This window comes from Spermophilus citellus (assembly GCF_964194105.1).
Source record: "Spermophilus citellus genome assembly, chromosome: 10".
NCBI classification, from domain to species: Eukaryota; Metazoa; Chordata; class Mammalia; order Rodentia; family Sciuridae; genus Spermophilus; species Spermophilus citellus.
Window position 1 is genome coordinate 35,970,538 of NC_138197.1, and position 19,192 is coordinate 35,989,729.

At 32.4% G+C, this 19,192-nt stretch overlaps 1 protein-coding gene across 1 annotated transcript; it reads left to right on the forward strand.

The window, feature by feature from the left end:
* The first annotated feature begins 209 nt into the window (after window positions 1-209).
* CLEC9A (C-type lectin domain containing 9A) lies at window positions 210-14,819 on the forward strand. Its single transcript, XM_081309830.1, has 6 exons — window positions 210-371; window positions 1,822-1,902; window positions 10,899-11,045; window positions 12,019-12,170; window positions 13,380-13,501; window positions 14,156-14,819. The coding sequence occupies exons 1-6, from the start codon at window positions 233-235 to the stop codon at window positions 14,286-14,288; spliced, it is 774 nt and encodes a 257-aa protein (XP_081165956.1). The 5' UTR covers window positions 210-232; the 3' UTR covers window positions 14,289-14,819.
* Window positions 14,820-19,192: the final 4,373 nt, after the last annotated feature.

A 19,192-nucleotide genomic window follows, 5' to 3' on the forward strand; every position in this document is an offset into this window, starting at 1 on the left:
TGTGACACTTTGGAAACCAGAGCAGAACCATGTTCTACCATTGGCCATATCAAGTTCAATAGGATCTCATTTCCTTCTTTACCAATTACACTTCAAAAACTTCCACTTTCAAATGAAGATGCATCAGTTCTATTTCTTAAACCCAAACATATTTTCCCACTACTGCGAAAAAAGTAGCCAGTTTCACTTCATTCACCAACTTGCTCCTAACCACAAGTGGAGCTGTTTGTATATGCCTCCTGCATGGACTGGCTGCTTTACCTATCAAAGCCTCTCAGCCATGCACGAAGAAGAAATATACACCTCTCTTCAGTGGGATAATCCAACATCAGAAACTTCTCAGAAATGTCTGACTTCCACCAAACTTTCAGGTAATGAGTTCTAATTTTTTAGGGTAAGACTTGAGTTTCTGCTTTGTTTCTTGTTCTATGATGAGTCTAAGATTTATTTTTTTCTAATCTGAGATAACCTACTTAGAATATTTTCATATGCCTGACATACTAAATGAGATGAAGTGGAGTAAATAAAGGTGAAAAAGGAAAAGAATGGGAGACTTAACAAATATGTGCCCTTTTCTCTTAAGAAAGAAAGAAAGAAAGAAAGAAAGAAAGAAAGAAAGAAAGAAAGAAAGAAAGAAAGATGCATTTCAAGATTTAGAAAATAAGTAAAATAAATTATATCATTTTAATTATTTTAATTTTTGAATCAAACACTCTCCAAATTATTTGATAAATACTAAGAAATAAAAAATGGGAAAAGTGAAAAAATATCATCCTGGAGCTGCCTGCTATAGTAGTCAGTTATATCTTCTTATTTAATATTTGTATTAGTGTGTTTCTGTTGATGCAACAAGTCATCATAGACTTAGCAACATAAATTTATCATTTTAAAATTTTAGAGATCAAAATTTGAAATGGATTTTACTGTGCCAAAACCAAGATGTTGGTAAGGTTATACAGGAGGATCTGTCCCCTTGTCATTTCTAGTTTCTAGTCTTGCATTTATTGCTTTCTTTGGCTCTAGGCTCTCTTCTTTCATCTGCAAATCCAACAGCATAACACCTTAACGTTTCTTTGCTTCTATCATTTCATCACATTTTGTGTCTCTAATCATCTGATTCTTGCTTATAAAAATCCAAATAAGCCAGTGTAAACCTTCCATTCCAAATCCTTAATTTAGTAACATCTTCGAAGTGTCTATTGCCACATAAAATACTATTTACAGGTACCAAGGATAAGGAACCCTACCACACTATCTAAAGATAAATTTTATTTATTTTTCTTTGAGTAGTGTTAATATGATAAATCACACATTCTTAAATTTTCCTCCCTAAAAATTATAAAATTAGCTGGAAAATTTTATTCTTTATCCAAAATTATATAACTAATAAAGAAATATATTTTAATCAGTCATATTTAAGTGATACTTAAAAGAGGTATGGTAGATACAACTGCATTCTTGCTCTCAAAAATTCAAGGCAGCTCCCTGGCTTGTGACAATTCCTAAAGATTGTTGAAAAAGAAAACATGTAATTAATTAGTAAGGTTGTGATACTATGCATAAAGACCAAGAGGTATACTATTAAATCTATTTGATATTTTCCAAATCAGATGCATCCCAAATTATCACTTTCATTTCAAAAAGTTTTTAAAAAGGTTTTCTTTTTTCTATTACACATAATAAAAATTCCAGGCCTCCATAATTTTCCAGTGAGAAGGCCCAATATAAATTCCTTCTTTTGCTCAGCCTCATCTTATCTCTGACCCATCGCTTTCTGGTACTTTCTCTAATTCAATTTCATTGTCCCAATTTCATGTTTAGGAACATGCTGTGTTGTGATGGCGATTTCATGGATTTTCTGCATAGGCTTGTTAACAACATCCATTTTCTTGGGCATCAAATGTAAGTACAAAAGAATATTTTTAAAAAATCTATTAACATATATAAGTTATAAATTATACGTTCATATAATTATGTGTGTGTCATTACATAAAAACTTCATGATTTCCAAGTGAATGAAAAACCAGTTAAAAACTATTTGAATATGTCTAAATGATATAAATAAAGGTTTTCTGATTTAAATTATAGGATAATTATTTATTATGTATCTATGTGCACTTAGATATTACTGATAACATCAATGATGGCTTACATCTTATTTAACTCAAATCTAATCTTATATATTTCCTTGAGAAAAAAACAATGAGAATAGTTTCTTAGTCTTTGTTTCTTTCTTTTTTTCTTTCATCTTTCTTTCTTTTATTTATTTCATGGTGCAAGGGATCAAACCCAGGGTCTTGTACATACACTAGGCACACTCTACTACTGAGCTACAACCTCCCTCTCATTACTATTATTCTGATTCTATTTGTGAGTCACATTAGCATGCCAAAGGATTGAAGGATTTCAGATATACTCTTCTAATATACAGTTATTCCAAATGACTTTTTCAGATTATTTTAATGTGTTTCACTGCACATTAAGAAGGTACAATTTCAAATGTTTAAAGCAAAGCTAAGAGCTATATTTGAGCCATACTTAAGCACACTGGTTTATTCCTTTTATTCATATTAGAGAAATGTTTCCATGTCTAGCACATGAAATTTGTATAAAATAGAACAATTATGGAGTTTCCAAATCCATAAAGAAAACTAAGAACCTCTAATATGGCTTCTGATAGCACTGAAAAAATATGCTTAGAAAGATAGTTATGGAGGTTATATTTGGATAATTTTTGTGATGACCTTGGCAAATCATTTCTCTATCTCAGAGGCATCTGCTGAACAGGAAGTACAATGAGCTCTGAGAAGGCTAAAGGAAAGTGTTAGATTTTCTTTAACAGCTTGATCTTGCTCACATAGTGCTAGAAGATTAATTTTCTAATGATTCTTAGAGAAATCTTTTAAAACTCAAATCATTCTTGTTACCCTGTGTATCTTCTCAGATGAAATAACACAGCCCAACACAAATGTTAGAAATTCCAGGAAGCTTCCCTTCTCCATCTACCCTCCTTCTGTTTTGTTTTCAATATTTTAAGTAAATTCTAGTCCATCTATTAAGATGTGCATATGTTAAATATCTGTTTATCAAACACACTAGAAAAATTCATTTAAATAGAACTAATGGTAAGTCAGTAAACATCTTGATATTCTTCAGTAAAAACTGAGGACCTTTTATTATTTTTTATTAGTTTATTATAGTTATACTTAATATTGTAGTACATTTTGACATAACCATACAAGCATAGAATATAATTTGATCCCTTTCAAAACTTGGGATGTTTAGTGAAATAGTTCCAACCTCTTTTCTAACTTTACAACACAAAAATCCATATTGAACTCATTGCAGATGTAGTTTAAATATTAATTCTATAAAATAAATTTCAATGTTTCTTTTATAAATATTAAGGGAATAAAAGAAACTTAAAAATTTAAAAAGCTGTATCTGATTAAGAACAAAATTAACGGAATAGATAACACCTTATAGCAATATTGTCAAGTGAATGGAATATAAAATTTGGTTATATATAAAAATAAAATCTACAGTGTCCAACTACAACAATCAGATGATAAAAAATCATATAATATATGTCTATAAAAGTACATTGGACATTTTAAATGTCTTCAATAATACTTGATGTCAGTATATATATAATTTTGTCTTATTCTCTGTCTAGTGCATGAGATGTGATTAGATAAACTATGACAATAATATTTCTAAGAATTGTTAGTTATTGTAAATGATACTAATTAATTTTGTCCTAGTAATTCCACATTATAAATTTCTCTTATAGATAAACTTGCACACACAGCAGTAGGAAATTTTAAAAACTGGAAAAATCCAAATGGTACATCAATAAGAGACCATTTAAATAACTAATATTTCATCTATACAATAGAGTACCATGAAGGGGAGGGAGAGAGAGAGAGAGAGAGAGAGAGAGAGAGAGAGAGAAGCAATCTTTTTTATGCACTGCTATAGAAATAACTTCATGGTACACTATTAGGTTAAAAAAAGGGCAACATTCAAAATACTGTATGTTATGCTATAATTTGATTTAAAAAGAATATTTTCTTGAATTTACACAAAATAACAATAGAGTATATAAGTATGATAGATGATGATAATGATGATGATAACAAGCTATGTCAGTTATACTTGCTTGTGTTTTTTAAAAATATTTTAATCCTATGAATGTAGGATATGCCAATTTTTCTTTATATCTTTAGACAAAAATTGTTTGAAAAAAAATAAAGTTACTTTGATAAAAATAATGAGACACTAGCTAGACTCTAATATGTTTAAGACTAGCAGTAATTTCTGGAAAAATCTAACAAGTAAAAGATTTTTGTTTTATCTTATAGCTGTAAATAAGTATTACACAGATGTAATACTTTTTCCTTTGAATTTTGTCCAAATGTAGTAGCTTTCATTTATTTTTGTTGTTATCAACCTTATGATTTTCCTGGGTCTTCTCATATATTCTTAGCTAGATTTAATGTACTTTGTACAGCACATATTTTTATTTGGGGTGCTTTAGAAGTATTTTGTTATGCTACCCCAGGTAATTACAATGTTAACCTTACTTGTTGGAAATTAATTCCAACCTCAACACCAATAAAGGTGAAGTATTTTGCTTCCCATTTAGGATAAAAAAAGAGAAGTCTCATTTCCCTTTCTCTAGTTTTAATAGTTTTGTATAGTACAAGCTAATCAGAGAGTAATAAACAGAGCAACAATCGCTTCTAAAATACAGCTAATCCAAAATTAAGCATCTTATATTTCAAGTTCCTAAAAATTAAATTATTACATTTTACTAAGTTTGCCAAATAGCTAACAAGATAAAATAAAGAACACCATTGTCCTATTCCCCCACTCTGGTTAGGTCCAAACTTTGATAAGAGAAAAAATAATCCAATCAGCTGAACCAGAGTTTCTTGATCCACAGAGAAGCAGGGCATGAACTCCTACCTTCTCTAGTTCTTGGTTATTGATTTCCAATATTTTCTTTTTAGCAGCAATGTTAGTGAGTAAAACAAATCAGAATGTGAAATATGTAATTTAATGTCCTATTGTGTGTCCTGCCTTGGCCAGTAAGGGGGAGATGGGCAAAGTAATGATGATGCAAATTGCTTTATTTTACAAATTATAATCTTCCCCTTCATGATAATGTTCATTATTAGGAGCACAACCAAATTGTGTCCTTGTTTCCCCAAAAGGCAGAGTTAACTAGATCTTAAGTGGGCCAATCTTAATATTTACTTTGTTTTCATTTTTCTAATAATTCATGAACCTAAATGGCAGCTAGGAAGAGTAGAATTTGGCCACTTCATTTATTACAAGTAAGATCAGCCTATCTTTATCAGATTCCTTTTTTGATCTTGTTTACCTCCTTTTTCTTGTTAAAAAATAGAAATCATTTTACAGTTCTATTCACTTTCTTCCTTTTTCCCCTATTTTTCTCTAGAAGATCTGAGTTTTACTCCTTTAGATTTGACTGACATGTATAGTTTATTATTATTTTTAATTTACTAATGATTGCCAATTAATTAGTAATTTACCAATTAATTAATCAATTAATTTACTTAGAGATTGCCATTCTCTCTCCTATTTAACAACATAGGCACTTAATGACTGCCAGTTAATAATTATTAATATGTCATGAGCTTATTTGAAGCTAATTCTGTAGCTCTCTATTAAACTATCTCTACAGAGTAAATGGAGCTGGCATAGCTCTTCTACTCAGAACTAACAAGTTCATTTAGCAAAGTCAGAATACAAAGTAAATACACAAAAATCAATTTTATATTTATACTTTAGTAATGAACATGAACATCAAAATTAAAAATGTAGTACTAATTGTATTTACTCTAAACAATGAAATGCTTAACAAAACATGTTCAGAATGTATACGCTGAAAACTACTAGATGAAAGAAATAAAAAACCTAAGTGGAAATACAGGGCATGTTCATGAATTGTAAGACTCAACACAGGAAAAATGTCAGTTTTGCTCAAATTCATATGCAGATTACTGCTCCCCCTGGGGGAAATAACAATCACACACACAAACCAAAAAAAAATTTTTTTTCAATAAATACTGATGTATAAATTGTATATCTTTAATATTCAAGTGTGACATTTTCCTGCATATTCAGTAATTCTTATTTGAATGTTCACCATTACAAATTCTTTTTTATGGTTTTCTGGAGCCTCCTTCTTTTTTGGGGAGCGAAGGGTTTGTTGTTACTGTTTTGATTTATTTGAAGTACTAGAGAGTGAATCCAGGGTGCTTAATCACTGAGCCTCATCCTCAGTCATTATTTTTTATTTTGAGACAGAATGTCACTAAGTTGGTCAGGGCTTCACTAAATTGCTGAGGCTGGCCTGAAATTTGCAACCTTCCTGCCTCAGCCTCCTGAATTGCAGGTTTAATGCAATTCTTTTCAAGATATGAGCAAGATTTCTTGTGGATGTAGATAATGTGATTCTAAAGTTCATATGCAGCATCAAAAGAACTAGAGTAGTTAAAGCAAGAATAATGAGGGAGGAAACAATCTACCTGATTTTAAAACATCATATAGCAGTATTAATGAGGGCTATGTGTATTACTGAACAATACAGCAACAAAATACAAGAGAACCTGGTAATAGTGTCACACAAATATGCTCGGCTGATTTTTTATATAGATACAAAATCAACTCTATGAAGCAGAATAACATTTTCAACAAATACTGATGTATAAATTGCATATCCATTGGCAAAAAATGTCTTAAGTCTCACATCTTATAAAAATATCAAAAATCAACTCAAAATGTGTCATAGTGTCAACTATAAAGCAAACACTATAAAACTCTTAGAAAATATGGAGAATTTTTTTTTCAGTATCTAAGGGTAGGCAGAGATATTGGAATTGACATCAAAAGAATAGTTAATAAAAATAAAACACTGTTAAGCTTCATGTTCCTCAACATTAAAAATGTTTTCCTTACAAAAGACACTATTAAAAACCATTTACAGATGAACTAAATACTTGCAAACCTCACATCCAATAATGGACTAGTATATAAAAAATATATAAAAACTTTCAAACTCAACAGTGAAAGATCAAACTACTCAACTAGAAAATAAAAAAACAAATCAAAATACATCTCTTCAAAGAAGATATACAGACTTAAGCATATATACTTAAGTAAGCATAAGAAAAGATGATCAATGTGATTAACATTCACAAAAAGCAATTAAAGCCACAGAGAGACATCACTATACACCTCTCAGAGAGCTAAAAATAAAAAGTAATCACAACATCAAGTGCTCATGAGAGTAAAGAGAAGCTGGCTTACTCACTTCAGTAAAATGGAACAATCACTCTGAAAAAATCTCACAGTGATTTCTTTTAAAAATCTAAACTTATTACCCCAACAGAACATAGCAATTGCACTCCTGAGCATTTCCCTCAGAGAAATGAGGGCTTATATTTACTAAAAGCTGTACAGGCAGGTGTATAGCAGCTTTATTTGAAATGAGCAAAGCCAGAAAACTACACAGATCTTCTTTAATAGGCAAATGGTTAAACAGATGTGGTAATCCATATCAACAATAAAAAATGAATTATCTATCTACTTATGACAACAATCCAGTGAATCACCAAGAAATTATTGTGAATGGAAAAGGCCAGTTACAAAGTGTTACATACTATAAGATCCCACTTATGACATCACTGAAATGACAAAACTATAGAACTAGAACATAGATTAGTGTTGGGAGCAATGGGGCAAGAGGGTAATGGGTATGCTTATTTATAAAAGGAAATATGATGGCCATACATGGTGATGGAGAAGCTGTGCATCTTGAATGTATCGATTTCAATATTCTGGTATTGTCATTGACCTATAATTTTGCAAGATGTTACTCTTTGGTGGAAAGTGGGCCAGGGGTACCTGAAATCCTTATTATTTTTTGTAGCTGCATATGAATTCACAATTGCCTCAAAATAAAATTTGAGTTATAAAGATGAAACTTTTATGTGAGAGTTAAATTCATTATTTCCATTGTAAAAATAGTCTGTTGCAGGAATATATGCATGAAAATGTATCAAATGTTCAATCATATCTTAATAATACATTAACAATTTCAACAGCAATGATCTGCTCTACCATTGGTCCCTTCCCCTGCAAAAAAGTTTAATATATCCCCTGAGCTGAAGGGCAAATTAATAGACTAGAAAATGAAGCAGAAATAATATAGAGAATAAAAAAGGAGTTGTAAAAAAAGAGCAAAATATACAAAAGTGAGCGAGAGAGACACAAAACACAAGAAACACTAGAATATGTGTTATCGTAGAGCCAAAAGTGGAAAAGGAAGTGTTGGACAAAAGTACTATTATAAGGCTTTTGAATAAAAATTTTCCAAAATTGATTAAAAACATTAAACTACAAGTTCAAGAAATTATATTGCAACCAAATAAGATAAATACTCAATGCATGTTAAGAGAAGTGTTTACTGTAATAGGAACAGGCAGCTACTTTATAAAGTGATTTTTTAAAAGAAATGAGCTTAGTAAGCTAGTTAGAATAGTAAGGGAAAAAAACTAGTACAGATTAAAGTATCAGATACTAAAACAAATTACAAAGTTAAAGTAATTAAGGCCCTGACATGCTGAAATATGAATAAATAAATAGATGAGCTGAATATAATTAAAACAAAACTAAATCTGAGTAGTTTATTAGATATTTACAGTGATTTAAATGCAGCAACTGAAGAGTTATGGGGGTGGAAGATATTCAACAAATGACTAAGACAACTCTGTAGATACCTGGGGGAAACATTGAAGTTATACCTTACAACTTACAATCAAATAAATTCCACATACATCAAAATATAAATTAAAATATAGAAGTATAATCTCACATATAAAACTCTTTTACTAAAAATTAATCAAAAATACTGAATCTATGTGGCATAAACTACCACAAACCCAACATGCAAACTAGAAACACATAACTGTAGCTCATATCATACAAAATCTGCCTCCACATCATGTTTGTGCACACAGTATCAGATAACAGGGTCGGTTGCTAAAAGAGACTCTCCTGACTCAGAATGAGAGCATTCATAAATCTAGTCTATTATAAGGTAAGGACACAACAACATCATAAAAGTAAACATATACATTAGCCAAAGTCTGTCTCATCAGATGGATCCTGGAGAGGTGGCACCTTTTCCTGAGTCTGAAAGTGTCCTCTGAGGATACAGCTTCTCTCCTGGATCTGAAATCACTGACATGTCTATAGGGTATGTTGGTCCTAAGGAGCTCAAAATGGAGCCTCACTTGGGGATTATTATATTTTGCTGATATCAAAGGCAAAACTTTGCTGAGGCTAAGTAACCTGGCTCAGCACCACAATTCTTTCATGGTCTCATTATAACCAAGGACAAATCACATATTACACTGTCATCAATAAACAATGCTGACAAGATAGTATAATCTGGTCCCCTAATTCCTGGACTCTTGGTTATAAAAGTATACTATTAATCAGTATGTCTCATGCCTTTTCTGAAGGTCAGTGCCATTGTAAACTTATAAAACACTGCTCAGGCTGATTTGGGGCTTGCTGGAACTATTTCTCAGAGCATAATAAAAAAAATAAAAGACTAGAAACTCAACAGGGAGAAAATCACAAAGGACATAATCATACATTTCATACAAAGGAAAATACCTCTGACTTTATGCATGTAAAAAGAACTTTAACTTCAAACATAAAAAGATAATTGCATATTTACATATTTCTATACTATACATGTGTAAATTCATAATATGGATGGTAGTTTGGAAATATCTAATACAATTTAAATGTCCACAAATTTTGACCTTATCTTAAAAATACACTTGCACATGTAAAGTGATGTAAGACTAAGATTCTTTATGCAATAATGCTTTTTGCCATACAAGAAAAATTACAAATCACCTAAAAGGCAATAAAAAAATATGGGACATTCACATGATGGAATCTTATAGGTATGATGAAAGAGTAACAGAAAGTTCTTGATGTTTCATTATAGAACTAGAACCAAAGTATATAAGTTCTTACCTTAGGTATATATATGAGTGCACATATAGTGCGATGCTGCTACATCGTGTACAAAGAAATGAAAAGTTGTGCTGCAATTGTGTACAATGAATCAAAATTCATTCTGTTGTCATATGTATATGTACCTAATTAAAATAAATAAATTTTAAATATATATATTTAAAGTAATAAAAGGTACAACATCATGTAAATAGATTGTCACCATTTGTATAAAGGGGAGAAGAGTATTTTATATTCATTGGTTTGTCAAATTAAAAATATCTTCGGAAAAATAAAGAAGAAATTGATAAACTCATCTGCTCTTAGTGAAACTGGGTAGTCTGAAAAAAAAAAAAACATGGATACCAATATGGCTTTTTGCTCTGCATCCCTTGAAACATTTGATTCTTTTTATAGTAATTACTTAATCATAGTAAGTGTAGTAATTAATGGGTTTCATTGTGGCATTTCCATGAGTACACATATTATGCTTTGATTATATTCACCCTCCCTACTATTCTTTCTTTTCCTTCTGTTCCATTTTACCCTATTCCTCTACTTCTTCAATAATCCAGCTTCTATTTTCTTGTCATTTTTGTTCATTTCTACATATGAGAGAAAACATGGTATACTTAATCTTTGTGTGTCTAGCTAATTTTAACATTTGATTCTTGAAAAATGTAAATTTTAAATTTTTCAAAAATCTAAAATAATGCATATTCAAGTCTCAAAACTTAACAGTAATTTAGAGCTTTCTTTAGTCTGTGTTGAAGGATTACTTGGTTATAAGATGTCAATATTTTGGTAGGAATGAGTCTTCTTGTCTGTAGTTTTCCAGGTATCTACTATCTCAATGCAGCAGCAAGAAAAACTCATCTACCTGGAAAGAGCATTGTTGAACTTTACGCAATGGAAGAGAAACCATGACCTTCAGATGAAATATTGTCAAACCTTGATGCAAAACTCTTTCAGTTTGGGTAATTGATATAAGATCAGTTATTTTCAGTAGAAATCCAAATGCATGCACTAACTCCTCAGGGAAAAAAAAAAACAATGATATATTTTATTCTCTGCAAAATTGTTCTTCAGAATTTTATAGTAGGGGGACATGATTTTGATGCTTTTTACTCTTATCTACTCCAATAGTATATGGAAAACACTAAGTTTTCAAGAAGAAAATGCAGCTAAACAACAGTTCTGGAAGTTTAAGTATCTTTTCTTCTGTAATACTGTGCCAGATCTCTTGGTCAAATTTTTGCTCTTTGTTCTACTTTATGCAATTGATCTTCTTTTTGTGAATACATTCTTTCTTAAAACAAATTCCTTCAAACATTGAATACTAATGCTTACCTTTTAGTTACATCGAAGTCCTAAAATAAGCATACTGTTCATTTACATCCTTCTTCCATTTTCTTCACCTACATGTTTTCAAATCATTCCTGAAGTTGTACTGTTTGTTCTGTCTGCTACACATGAAATATTTCTTGCTTAACTCTCAGAATCTGAACATGAACTCAAGGCTTACTATTCAATTCATCTAGTTATTCAGTACACTTCAGGTTAAATTTGAGCAGTAAGATTAACAGGCCTGAGATAATAAGTGAACAAGAAAAGATTGTAAATATTGTAAATTCAAAGAAAGGAAAAGATTGATAAAACTGAGAAAATCATATCAATTTTTATAGAAGAGGAAATATTTGGGTGAAAATGTCTCCAAATTACTAAATAAACCAACTCTTAGAGACCTATTGTAGGTCAAAAGTATTATATAAATCTTACAGTTCTCAGTATCAGAAAAACTGGAATTGCTAAGTGCTGCACATGGGAATGGCTAAGTGCTGCACATGGTTAGAGTGTTTAGTTTTCCTGGAGGTGACAGAGGGTTAGTCTGGGGAGATATTCTACTAATTTTTACAGTGGTGACAATAATGTGAAATGTTTCTATTCAAGCCTGTGACTGCAGTCCTTGTCCAGAAAACTGGATTCAGAATGGAAAGAGTTGTTACTATGTCTCTGATATTTGGAAAAGTTGGCCAGCCAGCAAAGAGGCTTGTTTGAAAGAGGGCTCCAGTCTTCTACAAATAGACAGCAAAGAAGAAATGGTAAATTCAGCTTTATGGTTACATGTCACTCTGAAAATACTATGTTACTTATTAAAAGAAAGAATATTCTCCTAAGATAGAATTCTTTAATATTTATAATAGTTTATAAAATTTATTAAAATAAATACTTATAAAAATAAATTTATAAAAATAAATACTTAAAAGATATAAAGTAGGAATTACTATGCTTTATTTTCCTTTTAATGGGAGAAGCAAAAATCAGGTTGCTTTTCCAGAAGTCAAGGAGAGTATATTAGTTCTATGTCCTTGGTTAATGAAAAAGAAAAGGAAAAGACTAGACCATAAGAAAAACAGTCTTCCTTGACATGTAGCCCACTTCAACATACACATACATGATTATTGCATATATTTTCCAATGTATTTTTCCATGCTATAGAGCAATAGAATAATCTGGAAAACCAGAAGTATAAAAAACTGAGGTGATGTCATGAAATGAATAGGTCTAATAAAACCAAGTATTTGGTAAATGAAATGTTAAATTGGTATTAAACATAGTTCAGTAACATTTTAACAAGTGAACAAGATATTTCTCTAAAATCATTCTACACATAAATATATATGAAACAGAATGCATAATTACAACATATCTTTTACTACATTAAAAGCATATTCTGGCTATATTCAGTAATTAGTTGAAGCTCATTTCTACAAGAATAGTGAGAAAACAATGTGTTAAGGATATATGGTAAGCTAGGAAGGCTTGAACTATTATAATTATGGGTATACAAAATTATTTTCTGTGTAAATTTGATGATGAAAGTTATAAATGTTTTTAACAAAATATATTTGCAGTTACATTGCTTCTGGAATCTCCTAAACTATTGGTGATATTGAAGTATACTAGGAAAGAGTGATCCAAGTGTCATATGATATAAAAAATCTTTTTACGTCTGCTTATGAGGGGTCAGTATAACCTACCCCCTTCCTTTTTTTTTTTTGTTGACATCTATTGTCAGACTTTGAATCCATTCATTAAAATTACTTTAATATCAAATGCCTTTTTCCCATTGTCTTTAATACTACATTGGTCATACAGAAACAGAAGAAAAATCTATAAGATGTATCCCCACATTTTTTGTTTAATTTGTTTTTTTTAAATAACCCCCTCTCTTTTTAACTAAAGTTACCATCTATTTCCAGCTAGGCAAAATTTTTTTTCTTGGTTCATGTTCAGATCTTCTCTCATAGGTTTTTATCACCAAAAACTTGCAGAAGCTCAAAGCAGGCTATGCATACTGGGTGGAAATACCTCAGGATGGACTTCAGGCATCTTTGCTTTGGCAAGATGGCTCCTCTCCTTCCCCCAACCTGTAAGTCTCAGAGGAAAATGTTGTGAGAATAACTAGAAAGATGAGGCAATTCAAAGGTTAATTTTATTGTGCACACTGGATTCCCTTCAGGAGACATATCAGCATTTCAATATCACAGGCTCCTGATTGAAAGTAAGGCTAATGTCATGAAGAGGTAGTTTCACAGCTTCTAAATCTTCTTCTCAGCCCTCTGAACATTATCCTAAAGAAAATAAAACAAAATATGAGTGTCTAAATGAGCAATATAACATAATTATCAAGTGCATTTTCTCTGTATCACTTAATGTTTAGAGAGCACTAAGGGAAACAGATTATAATAATTATTAAGCAATTATCATACTGAACTTTTCAGATAGAACTAGAGAGACTGGTGAGCAGAATCAAGTATCCTACTACCTTGAGAATTAAGAGTCAGGAGACATATACTATCTACCACCTATCTTTGTGTATACATGGCTTCCTTTTCTTCGTAAGCTGTTAAAATTACATTAACATATTTTTATGGAGACAAAACTGCTGCTGTTGAAGGAGGAGGGTAAAACCACCACAGGAGGGTGCCATATTAAAACAAAAAGGCCTCTCTCATGTGCTAACCTCAAAAGCATCCTTGTCACACTCCCATCTAACCTCAGATATGCTGACTCGCCTTTCCAGGTTACCAACAAAGAGACCCCAGTCAACCAACCAGCTCTGCAGATTCCTAGAAGACAATGTCCTTTTGTCAGATAACTGTAACAACTGGAAATATTTTATCTGTGAGAAGTGCTCATTAAGATGCTTTATCTGAAAGAAATTGCTCAAAAAGATCTATAACTCTGGTATTTGAAACAGGCCATTGAAAAACCTGCCACAAAAAGACTAAGAGCAAATACAGAAGTAAACCAGTGTATGGGCTTTGAAATCAGCTTCCTGGAAATCAACCCTTCCTTTCATATGTTCACTTGGAAATGTCTTCAACAATTTGAAGATTTCAGTTGACATTGTTCAAATTGCCAATAAATTGATTGGAACCACAGAGGACCAGACACTGATGCTCTGTGAACAAACAAGAACATAATTTCCTTCCCTCCCTCCCTCTTTCTCTTTTCTTCCTTCCCTTCCCTTCCCTTCTCCTCTCTTTTCCTCTCCTCTCCTCTCCTCTCAGGGCCATTGAGAAAATAAAATTTGTCTGTAAACTGTCAGTGACTACTTGGAGAGAATATGTTTGAAAGTCAATTAATCCTCTTCAAATAAAATTCTCCTTTATATTCAATCTCCTCTCCTCTCCTTTCCTCTTCTCTCTCTCTCTCTTTCTCTTTCAGATAGAACTAGGAGTGTCTCTCCCTCCCCCTCCCCCTCCCCTCCCCCTCCCCCTCCCCTCCCCTCCCCTCCCCCTCCCCTCCCCTCCCCCTCCCCTCCCCTCCCCCTCCCCTCCCCTCCTCTCCTCCAGAGACAGTATAAATATCACACAGAAATCAATATGTGATTGGAGGAGGTGGTCCAGTTATAACTGATTGATTTTTTAAAATAAATAAATAAATGTAAAGCTTGCAGCCTGCCAAATCTTCCTATGCATTTTCTAAGCTTTCAGGCATTATGTTTTTGGATTGACAGAGTAAAAGGAAAGAGATATGGATTTCCAAATTGGAATTGAGGGGAAAAGGCTTTTCTCTGCAGTGTCACTGTACTCTTTTTCAGGACTGCAAAGTTCTATGGAGAAGTGAACCCCTAGAACTTGCCAGCATCTGTTACCCAGTGAAGGAAAGCTATGAGCTTCCTGGCTCCCTCTGAGTACATTCCCACCACTCACAAATCGAAGGGCTCATGTCTGCACCCCCCAGATTAACATACCAGTACTTTTAACTGTATTTCTCAATGCCCCAAATTCTCCATCAAAAAATAATAATTGGATTTACTTTTAAAATTGTTGGAAGACTAAATCATAAATATATGTAAATTGTTGTGAATGGTGTCCTATAGAGTTGGACACTGTATCAGTGCTTGCTATTGTTATCTGGAGTAAGCCACCAGCCACTTCTAGATATCAACCTCTATGTGTATGCTGGGCAAAACAGTCTATTTTCCTGCTAATGGTGCAGGGCCATTGAGAAAATAAAATTTGTCTGTAAATTGTCAGTAACTACTTGGAAAGAATATCTGTTTTAAAGTCAATTAATCCTCTTCAAATAAAATTCCCCTCTATATTCAATCTGAACCACTGTGCTAGGAACGTGGGCTCCCTGAAACATCTGTCTTATTTTCAAGAGACTGTTGATATGTAAATACCTCATCATCTTCAGGAAGGAAATATTACTTATTTGTATATTATCTTTCTCCCACTCGCCATCCCTAGAATAGCATGTTGGCACATAGGAGGTTTTCACTAAATATTTGCTAAATTCAATATAATTTCTAATCCTTCATTTTTCATAAGAAGTAGCCAAGATACATTTAATTTTCATATTTTCTCCTTAAAATAAAGATATTATTTAAATAAAGTAAAAATAAACCCTAATTCACTGAGGCAGTGGAAATCATTTAAATAAAAATAAAATTTCTGATACTTAAAGGTCTTTTTTTTTTTTAAAGAGAGAGTGAGAGAGGAGAGAGAGAAAGAGAGAGAGAGAACTTTTAACATCCATTTTTTAGTTCTCGGCGGACACAACATCTTTGTTTGTATGTGGTGCTGAGGATGGAACCCGGGCCGCACGCATGCCAGGCGAGCGCGCCACCGCTCGAGCCACATCCCCAGCCCCAAAGGTCTTTTTTTATAATGGAAAAACCTTGGAAGAATTGGAAGAACATGTCCTCATTTTTTGGTTTTGTTTTTTGTTTGTTTTATTTACCTTTGACCTGGAGTTTAATGGTGGAAGTATCAACAAAAGGAATTTTCTCTAGTTTTCTGCTGATGCCCCCAAACCATATAAGTTTTCTCCTGTGTTTGGTTATCACAACTGGCAGCTGGCGGCTAAATATAATAACCTGGAATAAAGGAGAAACAATAGCGATTTTCAGTGGTAAAGACTGTTTGTCTTAAAGAATCTTCAAAGTATTGTCACAGAGCTATGTTTAGAGAAAGGATAGGAAGCATTTACAATTCTCTTTAGAAAAAGTACAGTGAAACAAAAGGCAAACATCCTCCAGCTGATGTTATCCAGCTAGTATATGATGCTGTATTTACAAGTTAGAATTTTATCTACACTGCAGTTGACTTACGCTCCTAAACGTCTCCTCAGTAGCAACCCTGCTTCCACACAGTTAACATTGTGGAAGAGTTTTCCCTGCAGGTTGCTTTTTGTCCAGGATACCAAGGCTTCTTAAAGATGTTAGCACGGAGATAACCAATTTTATATCCTAGTTCACCAGTGATGAATTGGGTCTCTGATTCATCTCATGGAGGTTTTTGTTTGTTTGTTTGTTTGTTTGTTTTAGGAAAAGAAAAAAATATCTGTTCTACATATGTAAACAGGCTTTGTCACGAGGTATTAATAAAGTGTACTAAATATATATTTTAAAACACATTGAAATAATTAGTAGAATAATAATAGGTGCACCTAGAATCTGAGAAAATCTCTTAATAAAATGAGCCTTGTACAAAAGTTATATACCATTTAAGTAAGATTTTTCTGCTTTTTGTACCTTTTGGAAACCACAAGAATCTCTCTACAGAGGAAGTAACTCCCGAATTTTAAGACTGCTCCTGAGACAACCTGCTAAACCCTTGTGCTTGGTTCACAATCTTCTTGGATCCCCCAAATAAAATCTGCCCATCATCCTTCTTGAACTTCCTGCTATTCCAGGGCTCCTGACCTGTTTCCTGTTGATAAGTTCTAAGTACTGGTTCAATATCCTCAGGAAAAGGAATAGCTCATTGTGTACCCTAGGGAACTCAGCTCTACCAGGAAAGGCTGTGTTCTTGTTTGACTTTTCCTGCAATTTCTTCAGAATTACATACTCACAACCTAGAAGGAAAAACATCTTAGCTGAAAAACCAATTAAGATGAGGTCCCAATCTGACTATCAACTGAAAGTTATTCTCTGCAAATCATATTTTCAAATTCATCTTGTGATTATTTTCTACTCTTAAAAAAATTTTAAGTGTGTGGAGAAAACAGTGTGCCATAATGTTTTTGTTTTGAAATATTCGTTCATAATGCAATCAATATTATGTTTTTTGTTAGACCAGGGGATTGAGGGTAAAGATGAAGAAGAATAGTTCAGGGAAAGAAAGTATGTCAAAAGAATTCTCTCTTTCCTCCTCACTATCTACAAAGACCTCTCCTTTAGGTCCAATATTTGTAGTGAAGACACTGGTCACCTTTCACTCTTCAGGCAGCTAGACTCTTCGAAAGAATGGCAGTTAAAGAGACGTTATCATTCATCCCTGAGCACAGAATGCCAGGAGTCGATACTTAAATGAGTATTATATCCCTACTTTATAATTTAGTCCATAAATTTATTTGACTTTCTCATTTTAACTGGATTTTCTTTGCAGCAGTAGGGTTTAAATAATGGTTGCTTAACAACACACCTAATTCTCATTTCTTTTTTTAAATTTTTTTTTGGGGTAGTTGTAGATGGACACAATATCTGTATTTTATTTCTATATCTTTATATGGTGCTGAGGATTGAACTCAGGGCCTCACACATGCTAGAGAAATGCTCTACCACTGAGCTACAACCCTAGCCCCTCATTTCTTATTCTATACATATTATATTAGCCACTTTCATTGAACATTGCACTCATCATATAAAATATTTGATAATATCCTCAAAGTAGTTATCTCTACTTTTTGTTTATGAATACAGTTCACCAAAGAAAGTTGTTTATGCATGTTTGTGCTCTCTTATGCTTAAAAATGAATCACTAAATCTTTTTAAATATTTTATAAATTTCTTTCCATTTTATATTACAATTTAGGTTGTGAAATTAATTTTGCAGTTACCTTATTTTAACAAACAGTACCATCATGAGGAACTTACAAATATTTCTGCTTTAAACTTAATGAAATCAGCTCCATGAAGTAAAATGATTGGCCCATAAGATAATTCAGAATAATAAGTCTAAAACTCTCATTTTCTAACCACAAATGCAGTTCTCTCTGTATGACACAAGATATCAACACAAAATTTGTGCAGCACTGAAGACATTTCCTAGCTAGCTAACCAGAAGAAAATTAAAAGAAGAGTCCTCAAGGAAGAATCTGCAAGTAGTACAGATAAAGTAACAATCTTACCAAATTCAGTCTTACAAAAAGGAACACTGCAAGAGTTTTTTCATCACATGATTGCTAACTGAATGTAATTTTCCCATGAAATACATGTTTACTGAAAATAAAAGCAAAGTACCCTGGTTTTCACTGTTGAAAAATGAAGATTTATAATCTTTCGTGGATGATCCTTTCTAATATTAAACCCCTAAAACTGATGAATCTATAACCAATAAAGTCAGTAGTCATGACAGTTTTATTCACAGAGATCCCTGTTATGGTTGTGCATAACAGCCATCTTAAGAAAGACCTTATCTAGTCTAAAATTCAGCTCTGTAGTTTGTCAGTCTCTTTCACTTTCCATGACCTGACTGGAAATCATGTGGTCTATTGCAAAGCAGTTTACTCACCAGTCATGTGTTGATGTCATAATTTTGCTTCAATATCTCATTTTAGGAAGATATTAAAACCTTCTTCTTGAAAATAATATGTATTTCAAAGG

Coding starts and splice junctions, on each gene's coding strand:
- CLEC9A (XM_081309830.1), top strand. CDS start 233: ATGCCTCCTGCATGGACTGGCTGCTTTACCTATCAAAGCCTCTCAGCC. Junction 372..1,821: donor GACTTCCACCAAACTTTCAG/GTAATGAGTTCT, acceptor TTTCATGTTTAG/GAACATGCTGTGTTGTGATG. Junction 13,502..14,155: donor TCCTCTCCTTCCCCCAACCT/GTAAGTCTCAGA, acceptor TCGCCTTTCCAG/GTTACCAACAAAGAGACCCC.